At 39.1% G+C, this 13,156-nt stretch overlaps 2 protein-coding genes across 6 annotated transcripts in view; both read right to left on the reverse strand.

Annotated features, from left to right (window-relative positions):
• The window catches only part of LOC103127055 (zinc finger protein 709-like), a 1,044,365-nt gene that overhangs the window by 193,241 nt on the left and 837,968 nt on the right, over positions 1–13,156 (reverse strand). The gene's annotated exons all lie outside the window — the stretch shown is intronic.
• The window catches only part of LOC132535523 (putative coiled-coil domain-containing protein 144C), a 71,632-nt gene that overhangs the window by 38,893 nt on the left and 19,583 nt on the right, over positions 1–13,156 (reverse strand). The window contains exons 5-6 of the mRNA XM_060181634.1: positions 7,193–7,226; positions 5,274–5,507 (exon numbers count right to left, since the gene is read on the reverse strand). Of these exons, the coding sequence (XP_060037617.1) occupies positions 5,274–5,507; positions 7,193–7,226 (268 nt within the window). The remainder of the gene's footprint in view (positions 1–5,273; positions 5,508–7,192; positions 7,227–13,156) is intronic.

A 13,156-nucleotide genomic window follows, 5' to 3' on the forward strand; every position in this document is an offset into this window, starting at 1 on the left:
AATTCCTTGTATTAACTTCTTTAATGTTTGTACTTAATTTCTTGGAATACATTTAAAATAAAAGCTCTCTTTAAAAGATTGTATCTCCAAGTGGACTTTTAAAAAAAAGTTATTTATGGGGAGTCAGGCGGTAGCACAGCAGGTTAAACGCAGGTAGCACAAAGCTCGAGGACCAGCATAAGGATACTGGTTCGAGCCCCTGGCTCCCCGCCTGCAGGTAACTTGCTTCACAAGCAGAGTAGCAGGTCTGCAGGTGTCTGTCTTTCTCTCCCCCTTTCTGTCTTCCCCTCCTCTCTCCATTTCTCTCTGTCCTATCCAACAACGATGACATCAACAAAAACAATAACTACAACAATAAAACAAGGGCAACAAAAGGGGATAAATAAATAAATATTTTTTTAAATTTATTCCTTTGTTGTTGCCCTTGTTGTTTTATTGTTGTAGTTATTATTACTGATGTCATTTTGTTGGATAGGACAGAGAGAAATGGAGAGAGGAGGGGAAGACAGAGAGGGGAAGAGAAAGACAGACACCTGCAGACCTGCTTCACTGCCAGTGAAGTGACTCCCCTGCAGGTGGGGAGACGGGGGCTCAAACCAGGATCCTTACGCTGGTCCTTGTGCTTTGCACCACGTGCACATAACCCACTGCACTACTGCCCAACTCCCTCCAAGTGGACTTCTATTGCTGTGACAAAGTGCCCAATTTGATCTCAGCAACGGAAGCAAAAAGAATTTCAGTGTATACATGATTGATGCTATACATATAAAATATAATTTACACATGGACAGTATTATAGCTAGAAAGAGAAGTGTATTCTCATGGGATACAAGCAATTCAGAATTACTGACTAGATAGTTCTACACAACTATGTGACAAGTGTTGAAGGGAGTGATGTTAAGGATTGGACAGACAGTACGATTCATCCAGAGGCAGAGGTTGTAGGTCAGGTCTGAATCAAAGTAGAAGAAGGTTGGGGGGCTAGAAACTGAAAAGGTAAAAAGACTACAGAGAACAAGAGATGGCCGAGCATCCAGTGGCAGATCATAACATACACCCATACAGTGACATGGCAATGAATGTCCATCGTTGCATTGGATCGACCTTCTCGTGGTGCATCCCGTGAGTACCCATTCATTGGGGAAACTGACGATCCTTCCTAGCCGACTGAATCCACATGGATCCCAGTCACTTTCAAAGCCAGCAACAAGCAGCTCCTGACAGCTTTCAACCTGACGCTGTTGACTGGCTACGGAAGAAGGGCAAACGCTAGAAGAAGAAGAATAGCACTGATAGCCCAAAGGAGACAAAGGCAAATGCCCACTGACTAAGGTTCTATGTATTGTATGTACGTATGTATGCATGCATTTATTTATTTATTTTCCCAGAGTGCTGCTCAGGTCTGGCTTATGGTGGTTCTGGGATATTGAACCTGAGACTTCAGTACCGCAGGCAGGAAAGTCTTATTTCCCCTTTGATCTGATTGAAAAATGATTTAATTACACAATGGTGGGGTATTTGTTATTAACAAGCACATAAAGTATTAATATATGTGATAGCATAAATAGAATTCTTACATCAGAAGTGAATATTATATGATTCAATGATAGAAAAAGTACAGAATATCCAAATCACTGGGAACAAATAGTCAATTATTAGTACCCTGGCTGTGGGGAAGTGATGGACTGGGGATTACATGAAGGTTACAGGATTTCTATTGGGGGGTCATGACAACATTGAGTTTCTAGTTCTCTGACCATATTGAGTTATGATTTGAACTAAAATTCATTTGAGATTTAATGTTATGTGAGTGAGAGCTCAATACACATAAAACGTCCAGTGTGACCTGGAGCCCCGCTTCCACAGAGCCCCGCGCCACTAAGGAAAGAGAGAGGCAGGCTAGGAGTATGGATCGACCTGTCAGTGCCCATGTTCAGTGGGGAAGCAATTATAGAAGCAAGACCTTCCACCTTCTGTACCCTACAGTGACCTTGGGTCCATACTCCCAGAGGGCTAAAGAATAGGAAAGCTATCAGGTGAGGGGATGGGATACAGGTTTTAGATGGTGGGAATTGGATGGAGTTGTACCCCTCTTATCCTATGGTTTTGTCAATGTTTCCTTTATATAAATAAAAACAAAACAAACAAATAAAAAATTCCAATGGTGGGATCTAGGTAATTTTCTTCTGTTAAACATGCATAGTATGTAAGATCTTAATCTTTCCAGGATTTCACAATACATCTAAAGTGAAAATATAATGAAGGTAATACCAGGAGTCGGGCTGTATGTAGCACAGCGGGTTGAGCTCAGGTGGCGCAAAGCACAAGGACCGGCATAAGGATCCCGGTTGAAACCCCGGCTCCCCACCTGCAGGGGAGTCGCTTCACAGACGGTGAAGCAGGTCTGCAGGTGTCTATCTTTCTCTCCTCCTCTCTGTCTTCCCCTCCTCTTTCCATTTCTCTCTGTCCTATCCAACAACGATAACAACAATAATAGCTACAACAATAAAACAACAAGGGCAACAAAAGGGAATAAATAAATAAAATAAATACTTTAAAAAAATTTTTTAAAAATAAATAAATAATGAAGGTAATACCTTCCTTTAACTAGGTGTTATACTAACCTTTCTGTATACCGATTACTCACCAGGTTGGGAAATAAGTATACATGGATCTTATGTCTACACACATAAGGCAAAAAAAAAAAGACAATTTCCTGAAACATTGCATTAATGATCTTTATATCCACCTTGCTTATTAATAGTATAGAGAGACAACTCAAGAATATTGCTGAGTGTGGAAAATATTAAATGGTGAAATGATGCACATTTCCAAATTTCTCAACAGTGAATAGTATAGGAATAGCAGGATAAAAAGTTTAAGAAATAAGTATATTATAAGAACAATGAAAGTGTAAATGTTATAGTAAAAATGTTGCAGAAATCTATCAGTGCAAACTGATTCTAAAAACTTGCATCACAAAATCACCTCTCCTCCCAAAACAACAAATAAATCCAACAAGAGACCCAAATGAAGTCAAGATCTACAGCTGAAAGTTCTCAGCCTCAGCTGGGTGCTCTCGTGCAGTAGAAGCCAAAAAGGGCGTGGGCAAGGGCTGAAGAACAGCAGTCAAGTCACAGTTGCCATTTTGGTGATTTCACTTTAAGCACAGGAAGCAAGGAACATTGTTCCTAGTATCAGGAAGAAAAGAGACAGGGGCTTAAAACCTCTCAATCTTTGATGCAGGGGGACTTTAGTCTTCTGAATTCAAGGCAAGGACACAACATAAAACAGGGTATTTGTGACCACAAGACAGCCCAAAGTAACCACCCCCAGGACCTGTCCCCTAAGCCACAGGTCATACAAGCAAGAAAAGCCTAGAGATCACAATAACACTACCCGCTGACCATCTATATAACCAGCACCAAAAATGTGCAAGCAGACAAACAGAACTAAACAGCCAACTAACTATGCCTTATCATCCAGACAGAAATGAAACAGGAAATGTAAGGAATTACAGATTAAGAGAGACTCTGAGAGACAGACTACACAGAGCTCACTATAAGGGCTCTCCAAGAAATTAAGCAAGACTGAAAAGAGCATGTTGTTATGGAATTAAAATGCACAAGAGAAGAACTTGTAGCAGACATCACTAAGTTCTTGAAAGAAGAAGTTCAGTCAGAACTCCAGGGAGGAAAGGACACCCCAACTGCAACCCATGTCCAGGTAGAAAGAAGGCCTAGCAAATAGATGCACACATCCAGAAGAAACTATCCCCAGTCCAGAAAATACAGCCCACCCACTCTTTCACTTCAAAAATGAGGGAGAGGAATGATTTAGAAAGACGGAAGCAACTCTGTGAAATTGCAGATTCCATCAAAAGACTGAATATAAGAGTAATAGGTATATCTGAGGAAGAAAACAAAGCCAGAGGCCCAGAGGTCATTTTCAGAGCAATTTTAGCTGAGAATGTCCCTCACTTAGGAAACTTATCAGAACATTCTCATCCAAGAGGCAGAATAATCACCCAAATTTATAAATACAAAAAAAAACCAACACCAAGGCACATGACTGTAAAACTATCAAAGGTCAGCAACAAGGAAAAAAAATTTTGCTGCCTGTAGGGAAAGGAAAGAAGTTACATAGTTACATACAAAGGCAGAGCTATAAGACTTCCGTCAGATTGCTCTTCACAAATTTGAGAAGCCAGGAGAGAGTGGAATGACATATTCAAAGTTCTAAAGGAGAGGGGATTCCAGCCACAAATATTGTATCCTGCAAAATTATCTTTTAAATATGAGGGAGAAATAAATGTTTTTCTCAAATATTCAAGAACTAAAGGAATTTGCCACAATCAACCCCACCTTACAAGAACCACTGAACCAAGTCCCACAAGAAAGGAGGAAGCAGAGGAGTACATGTTGCAAACACCAAGCTGCAGATGCTACCGTGATGTTAACCAGACTCATCCGGACAGACTTCACCAATGTACCCTACAGCCCCACTGCTCTAGAGCCCTGCCCCAGTAGGGAAAGACAGGGACAGGCTAGGAGTATGGATCAACCTGTCAATGCCCATGCCCATCAGAGAAGCAGTTACAGAAATCAGACCTCCCACCTTCTGCACCCCATCATGATCCTGAGTCCATGCTCCCAGAGAGAGAAAGACTAGGAAAGATTCCAATGGAGGGAGTGGGGTATGGAACTCTGGTGGTGGAAAATGTGTGGAATTTCACCCCTCTTATCCTATGGTTTTGTCAATACTTTCTATTTTAAAAAAAGAAAATAAAGATAACAAAATATTAAAAATAATAAAATAATAAAAATGTGGAGGGCAAAAAAACTGCATCACCTCATTAAAGATTATGGTTATATTCTTTGTTGTTTGTCTTTGAATTAACACCAGAGTCATCGCTGGGGGTCATTGTTAGCACTATCAATCCACTCCTACTGATTATCCTTTCTTCCTTCCTTTCTTCTCTCCTTCCTTTCTTCCTTTGTTTTTATCTTTCTCTCTTTCTGTGTCTTTCTTTTTTTTCTTTCTACTTTACTAGATAGGATTGAGAGGAAATTTAGAAGTGAGGGGAGAAATAGAGGGAGACAGAAAGAAAGACAACTGCAGGCCTGCTCAGGAAGCATTTCCCTACAAGTGGAGCATAGGGGCTGGAACCTGATCCTTATGGTAATGACTGCACTTAAATGGGTATGCCACAGCCTGGCCACCTAAAGGTGACATGTTAAATTTCAATATATTTAACATCCAATCTGACTTACATTTCTTTTCTCCTCTTCTGTTACTTCTTTTACAGTTGTTACTAGATGTTCTATATCTCTTATTTTAGTAGTCACTTCCTGATGGTATTTCCTTTCTAGTATGTCATTGTGATGTTTCAGCATTTCATACTGATATTTCACTGTGTCCATTTCATGCTTTAGGGTAGCATTTTCATCCTGTAGCTTGCTGATCATATGAAATATATCCCTTGTGGTTGCAGAAGTACCAGGATCCTAAGTAAAGCATAGCAGACTTTCAGCTAAGAATAAATCAGAATATTATGATTTTCTCTGGAACTATAAATATTCCTTATGATTAATATTCTCCAATTAGACAAAGTTGGGTGCAATCTTCAAAGTTTATAGAAGTAAAAGTGTGAAACTATCCAGAATTTTAGGACAGAGATGGTGACACAATATTGTGTTCCAATTCTTACATGGGGTGAGCCCTGGCTTTGATTCTGAGCTTGTATGTAAACAATAAAGACAAATAAACAAGCAAGCATAAAAGAGGACATCACAGGTAGCTCATCAGTGCAATAGGTCCTCTCTCTCTCCTATATATGTGAATGCGCACACACTTGCATTTATATGTATTCTATCTAAAACATACAATTGAAGACAATGAATCCTTCAAAGTAAAAAATATAATCACAAAAGAATGTTTTCACAAATTTTAAGACTATCAGAACTAGTTTGGTCTTTTTTTTCAGAATTATTAACAAACCCCTCATTTGTAAAAGGTTATTTTATATATACTTGGACAGAATAAAATACCTAAAAGTTTTATTTTATTTTATGAGATTCCACATATATTCTGCTCTGTATCTCTGTATGTATTTAATAGAGAGAGGACCAGAGCTGTATTCTGGCATATGCCGTGCCAGGACCTCACACTTGCCAGTCCTGCACTGTAGCCAGTAAGCCACCTCCCCCGCTTCTTCTAACAAGTTGGTAATCAAAAGAACTTTTCTCTACTATAAACTGGTACTTCCACAGACATCACTGAACTCATTTAGTTTTTACAATTTTGGACAGGGGAGACTATAATATAAATAAGGCGTATGTTTTTCTTCAGGTCTGGCAGCAAACCAGTTGCTTCTTATGTGAATATATTCAGGAAAGCTTCCCATTAGAAAGCCTAGTAGTAAATACAGGAATTTTTTTTTTACTGATCTTAAAAAATTCATCAGATTATCAGCTGCTACAATAACTTTTATTTCTTCATGAATTTAAAATAGTAAAGTCTATGAAATTGGGTTAACAGTGAACTATTTTAGTAGGAGTGAAGGATCAATAAATAATCAATACACCTATACTACGGCATGCGATTTCTTTCACATCCAGCTTTACTGGATATGTTACTGAAATAATATACTACTTTGAGGAAATTGCTGCTTTTTTCTAAAGAATGCCATTCAAATATAAGTTGTGTGAACTGGCCATATTTTCACCATACTGCCAACTGTTAAGGCTTGGATAGCCTACTTTGCCTCTTGAGGAAGACTGGTCCTGGATGAGTAGAGCCTAGAATGTTCCTAGCTGTGACCATGGACTGCGAGCATAATTTACTAAACTCATGGACCCTAGGAACATACCTAATATAGACTTCCTAGCTTCTCTCCATGCTAAGATCCCTGCTCTTACCTGCACTATTCCTCTGCATGCAGAGAGAGAATCTGGTATGATGCAACTGCTGCCATGAAAGTGCACAACAGATCAGCATATGTGTTTTGTGGAGACAAAACCACAGATACTTCTTTATAAAGCTGAAACTTATGGGGAAAGAACCTTTATCCATAACTACTGCTTCTAAGTTAGAACTAAGGAAGACTATTTTTTGCTATACTGTATATAATGTACTTCACTTATCAACATAAGATATCTGCCAAATAATATTTAAGTCATTTTCACTATACCATGTGTTTTTTCTTAGAGGAATTCCTTAGAAATCTGAAAAAAAGAAGAAGCATAGTATCAGTCAGCTGAGGTAAAGAACAAACATCTCATCACAGACGCCTGCAAGCGTCAACCCGGCTTTGACCTAGCACGTTATGATTGGGCCCTCTTCAATTGCTATTGAACAGGCCATGGCCGGTGCGCCGCTACGTTCCATCGCTGGGGAGCCAGAGACGACCCGAATTGCCCCTGCGGCTACAGACAGACTATGACCCACATAATCAACGACTGCCACCTCTCCAGATTCAAAGGAGGTCTCGAAACTTTACATCAGGCTCAACCTGACGCTGTTGACTGGCTACGGAAGAAGGGCAAACGCTAGAAGAAGAAGAAGGCGAATATAAAATCCTTATTAAAATAACTATGATTTTACAATAATAATTTTCTGCATTGTAGTTGATTTTCTTTTTTTTTAAGATTTTTTAATTTTTCATATTTATTTATATTCCCTTCTGTTGTCCTTTTTTGTTGTTGTAGTTATTATTGTTGTTGTTGTTGTTGTTAGATAGGACAGAAAGAAATCAAGAGAGGGATATCGGGAGGCGGGGCTATGAGCAGCAGCAGATCTGTTTCTCTCCTCTCCTCTCCTCTACCAGATCAACTAGGAATACCAAAGGAGACCACCTGGGACTGAAACAAGACAGGACTAGAAGGACTACAGGAACCCACCAAATCACCGGTGAGTGCAGACACACGTGGGTGGTGACAGAGAGGAGCCTAGGGAGAGACTAAGTGGCTGGTAACAGTCCGATGGTCTATCAGTTGAGACACCACCTCCAGTCTGTCCCACCAACAAGGGGACAGCAAAAGGAGGAGAGGACTCCCCGGAGACTCACCAAGTGCAACTCTGGGTCACCATTACTACTACCCTCAAAGTCTGGAGCAGCGGCAGGGAGGGACACCGGGGGACAGAGATCTAACCAGGAAATTCAGGAGAAGACCTATACCTCGGTGGCATAGCTGTGGGGCTGTGAAAGTCTCCTTGCATATCCACCGGACTATCTCTGCCACACCCTGACTTATCTCTTGGATAGGAGTCAGTGATTAAGTTAAGAAGCCTACTTATAGTTAGAAGCCCTCGGGCTCCCATAGCTTTTAAATCACTGAGCTCCAACTCAGGGATTAAAATACTATTGAAACAACTGTTAACTTCCACCACTGTGAACCCTTTAATTACCTCACTTAGACACAAGTCAATCCAGGAAATAGTGATCAGCAATTTGAAAAGTACTAAGAGAGGGAACTCATAACATAATATATAAAATGGGTAAACCAACAAGAAGAAATATTGGAGAAACTAACCAGGACAACAGTCCAGCTAAAAGCCCCCCAAAGGGTGAAGCACAAAATAACAAGATCAACATCCAAACATTAGCTAAGGAAATAATCACAGGAGTGAGTAAAGAGTTTGAAAAAAATTGTAATCAGAAATACAGGAACAACAAATGAGACTCTGGAAGAAAACACTATCTCAAGGTTATTAGAGAGCTGAGCCGAAATAGCTGAGCTAAGAACACAACTAGCCCAACAAGATAAAACATTTATCAGAAAAGGGAAACAAAAATAGGTGAACTCCAGAAAACAGTAGAGAGCAGAGAGAACAGAATCAATGAGGCTGAAGACAGAATTAGCAAGATTGAGGATGAATTAGAGAAAACTAAAAAAGAAGTAAGAAATCTCAAAAAGAGATTAAGAGATCCTGAAAACAACAACAGAGTCCTACGGGATGACTTCAAAAGAAACAATATACGCATTATTGGCATACCAGAGGAAGAAAGAGAAGGAGAGGAGGAAAGCATTCTCCAGGCCATAATAGTTGAAAACTTCTCTAGTCTAGACAACATCAAAGACATAAAGATTCAAGAAGCCAAGAGGGTCCCAAACAGAATTAACCCAGACATAAAGACACCAAGACACATCATATTTAGAATGGAAAGGAATAAGGATAAAGAAAGGATCCTGAAGGCTGCAAGAGAAAAACAAAGAGTCACCTACAAAGGAAAACACATAAGATTAGCAGCAGACTTCTTCATACAAACACTACAGGCCAGAAGACATTGTCAGAGTCATTCATCCCAAGAAACTGGAATGCACATTTTACTCAAGTCCACATGGGTCATTCTCAAGGACAGACCATATGTTAGGCCACAAAGACAGCATCAGCAAATTCAAGAGCATTGAAATCACCACAAGCATCTTCTCGGACTACCATGGAATTAAACTAACACTTAACAATCAACAAAAGATTAGTAGCAGTCCCAAAATGTGGAAGCTCAACAGTACACTTCTTAACAACCTCTGGGTCAAAGAGGAAATCAAGGAAGAAATCAAAATGTTTTGAGACTTCAATGAAATTGAAGACACAAGCTATAAAAATATTTGGGACACAGCTAAGGCAGTACTAAGAGGGAAGTTCATAGCTATACAAGCACACATTAGGAAACAAGAAAAAGCACAAATAAACAGCCTGATTGCACATCGTAAAGACCTAGAAGAAGAACAAAGGAACCCTAAAGCAACCAGATGGACAGAAATCACTAAAGTTAGGGCAGAAATAAATAACATTGAGAATAATAAAACCATACAAAAGATCAGTGAAAGTAAATGTTGGTTCTTGAAAGAGTGAACAAAATCGACAAACCTTTAGCCAGACTCACAAAACAAAAAAGGGAGAAGACCCCAATAAATGGATAGTAAATGAAAGAGGAGATATCACAACAGACACTGCAAAAATTCAACATATCATGCAAGGCTTCTATGAACAGCTACATGCCACCAAGCTAGAGAACCTGGAAGAAATGGACGGTTTTCTATATACCTACAAACTTCCAAAACTAAGTAAAGAGGAAGTGGATAACATGAACAGGCCCATCACAGCTAATGAAATTGAAACAGTTATTAAAAATCTCCCCAAAAATAAAAGTCCTAGACCAGATGGTTTTACAAATGAATTCTACAGAACCTTCAAAGAAGAACTAATACCTCTACTTTTAAAAGTCTTCCAGAAGATTGAAGACACTGGAATACTCCCTGCCAGCTTTTATGAAGCTAACATCACTCTGATACCAAAAGCAGACAGGGACACAACCAAAAAAGAAAACTATAGACCAATATCTCTGATGAACATGGATGCTAAAATACTGAACAAAATTCTAGCCAACCGGAAACAGCAGTATATTAAAAAGATTGTTCATCATGACCAAGTGGAGTTTATCCCAAGCATACTAGGTTGGTTCAATATATGTAAATCAATCAATGTGATCCACCACATCAACAAAAGCAAGACCAAACACCACATGGTCATATCAATAGATGCAGAGAAAGCCTTTGACAAAATACAACATCCCTTTATGATCAAAACACTACAAAAAATGGGAATAGATGGAAAATTCCTCAAGATAGTGGAGTCTATATATAGCAAACCTACATCCAATATCATACTCAATGGTGAAAAACTGGAAGCATTTCCACTCAGATCAGGTACTAGACAAGGCTTCTCACTATCACCATTACTATTCAACATAGTGTTGGAAGTTCTTGCCATAGCAGTCAAGCAGGAACAAGAAATTAAAGGGATACAGATTGGAAGAGAAGAAGTCAAACTCTCCCTATTTGCATATGACATGATAGTATACATAGAAAAACCTAAGGCATCCAGCAAGAAGCTTTTGGGAATCATCAGGAAATACAGTAGGGTTTCAGGCTACAAAATTAACATTCAAAAGTCAGTGGTATTCCTCTATGAAAACACTAAGCTAGAAGAAGTTGAAATCCAGAAATCAATTCCTTTTTCTATAACAACAAAAACAATAAAATATCTAGGAGTAAACCTAACCAATGAAGTGAAAGACTTGTATGTTGGAAATTATGAGTCACTACTCAAGGAAATTGAAAAAGACACAAAGAAGTGGAAAGATATTCCATGTTCATGGGTTGGAAGAATTAACATTATCAAAATGAATATACTATCCAGAGCCATATACAAATTTAATGCTATCCCCATCACGATCCCAAGCACATTTTTTAGGAGAATAGAACAAATGCTGCAAATGTTTATCTGGAACCAGAAAAGCCCTAGAATTGCCAAAACAATCTTGAGAAAAAAGAACAGAACTGGAGGCATCACACTCCCAGATCTCAAATTGTATTATAGGGCCATTGTCATCAAAACTGCTTGGTACTGGAACATGAATAGACACACTGACCTGTGGAATAGAATTGAGATCCTAGAAGTGAGCTCCCACACCCATGGACATCTAATCTTTGACAAAGGGATTCAGACTATTACATGGGGAAAGCAGAGTCTCTTCAACAAATTGTGTTGGAAACAATGGGTTGAAACATGCAGAAAAATGAAACTGAACCACTGTATTTCACCAAATACAAAAGTAAATTCCAAGTGCATCAAGGACTTGGATGTTAGACCACAAACTATCAGATACTTAGAAGAAAATATTGGCAGAACTCTTTTCTGCATAAATTTTAAAGACATCTTCAATGAAACGGATCCAATTACAAAGAAGACTAAGGCAAGAATAAACCTATGGGACTACATCAAATTAAAAAGCTTCTGTACAGCAAAAGAAACCACTACCCAAACCAAGAGATCCCTCACAGAATGGGAGATCTTTACATGCCATACATCAGACAAGAGTTTAATAACCAACATATATTAAGAGCTTGTCAAACTCAACTACAAGACAACAAATAACCCCATCCAAAAATGGGGGGAGGACATGGACAGAATATTCACCACAGAAGAGATCCAAAAGACCAAGAAACACATGACAAAATGCTCCAAGTCTCTGATTGTCAGAGAAATGCAAATAAAGACAACAATGAGGTATCACTTCACTCCTGTGAGAATGTCATAAATCAGAAAAGGTAGCAAATCAGCAGCAAATGCTGGAGAGGGTGTGGGGTCAAAGGAACCCTCCTGCACTGCTGGTGGGAATCTCAATTGGTCCAACCTCTGTGGAGAACAGTCTGGAGAACTCTCAGAAGGCTAGAAATGATCCTGCCATTCCTCTCCTGGGGATATATCCTAAGGAACCCAACATACCTATCCAAAAATATCTGTGTACACATATGTTCTGGGCAGCACAATTTGTAATAGCCGAAACCTGGAAGCAACCCAGGTGTCCAACAACAGATGAGTGGCTGAGCAAGTTGTGGTATATATACACAATGGAATACTACTCAGCTATTAAAAATGGTGACTTCCCCATTTTCAGCCAATCTTGTATGGACCTTGAAAAAATCATGTTGAGTGAAATAAGTCAGAATCAGAAGGATGAATATGGGATGATCTCACTCTCAGGCCGAAGTTGAAAACCAAGATCAGAAAAGTAGGACCTGAACTGAAATTGGTGTATCACACCAAAGTAAAAGACTCTGGGGTGGTTGGGTGGGTGGGTGTGGAAAATACAGGTCCAAGAAGGATGATAGAGGACCTAGTGGGGGTTGTACTGTTATATGGGGAACTGGGGGATGTTATGCATGTACAAACTATTGTACTTACTATTCAATGTAAAACATTAATTCCCCAATAAAAGAAGAGAGAAAAAATAATAAAAATTAAAAAAATAAAACAAAGATAAAATTTAAAAAAAAAGAAATTAAGAGAGGAGGGGAAGATAGAGAAGGGGAAAGAAAGATAGACACCTGTAGACCTGATTCACCACCTGTGAAGCGACTCCCCTGCAGGTCGAGAGCTGGGTGCTCGAACCTGGCCAGTCCTTCGCTTTGTGCCATGTGTGCTTAACCCGCTGTGCTACTGCTGAAATCCCTGTAGTTGATATTCAGAAGTGAGATTAAACAACCCATGAAAAGATGAACCTTAAATAACAAAATCATCAATAATAATATTAATAAATCATTACTTTTTAACCAATCTGACAGGCAAAAGACGTTACTGTATTATT

Source organism: Erinaceus europaeus, chromosome 23 (genome assembly GCF_950295315.1).
Source record: "Erinaceus europaeus chromosome 23, mEriEur2.1, whole genome shotgun sequence".
NCBI classification, from domain to species: domain Eukaryota; kingdom Metazoa; phylum Chordata; class Mammalia; order Eulipotyphla; family Erinaceidae; genus Erinaceus; species Erinaceus europaeus.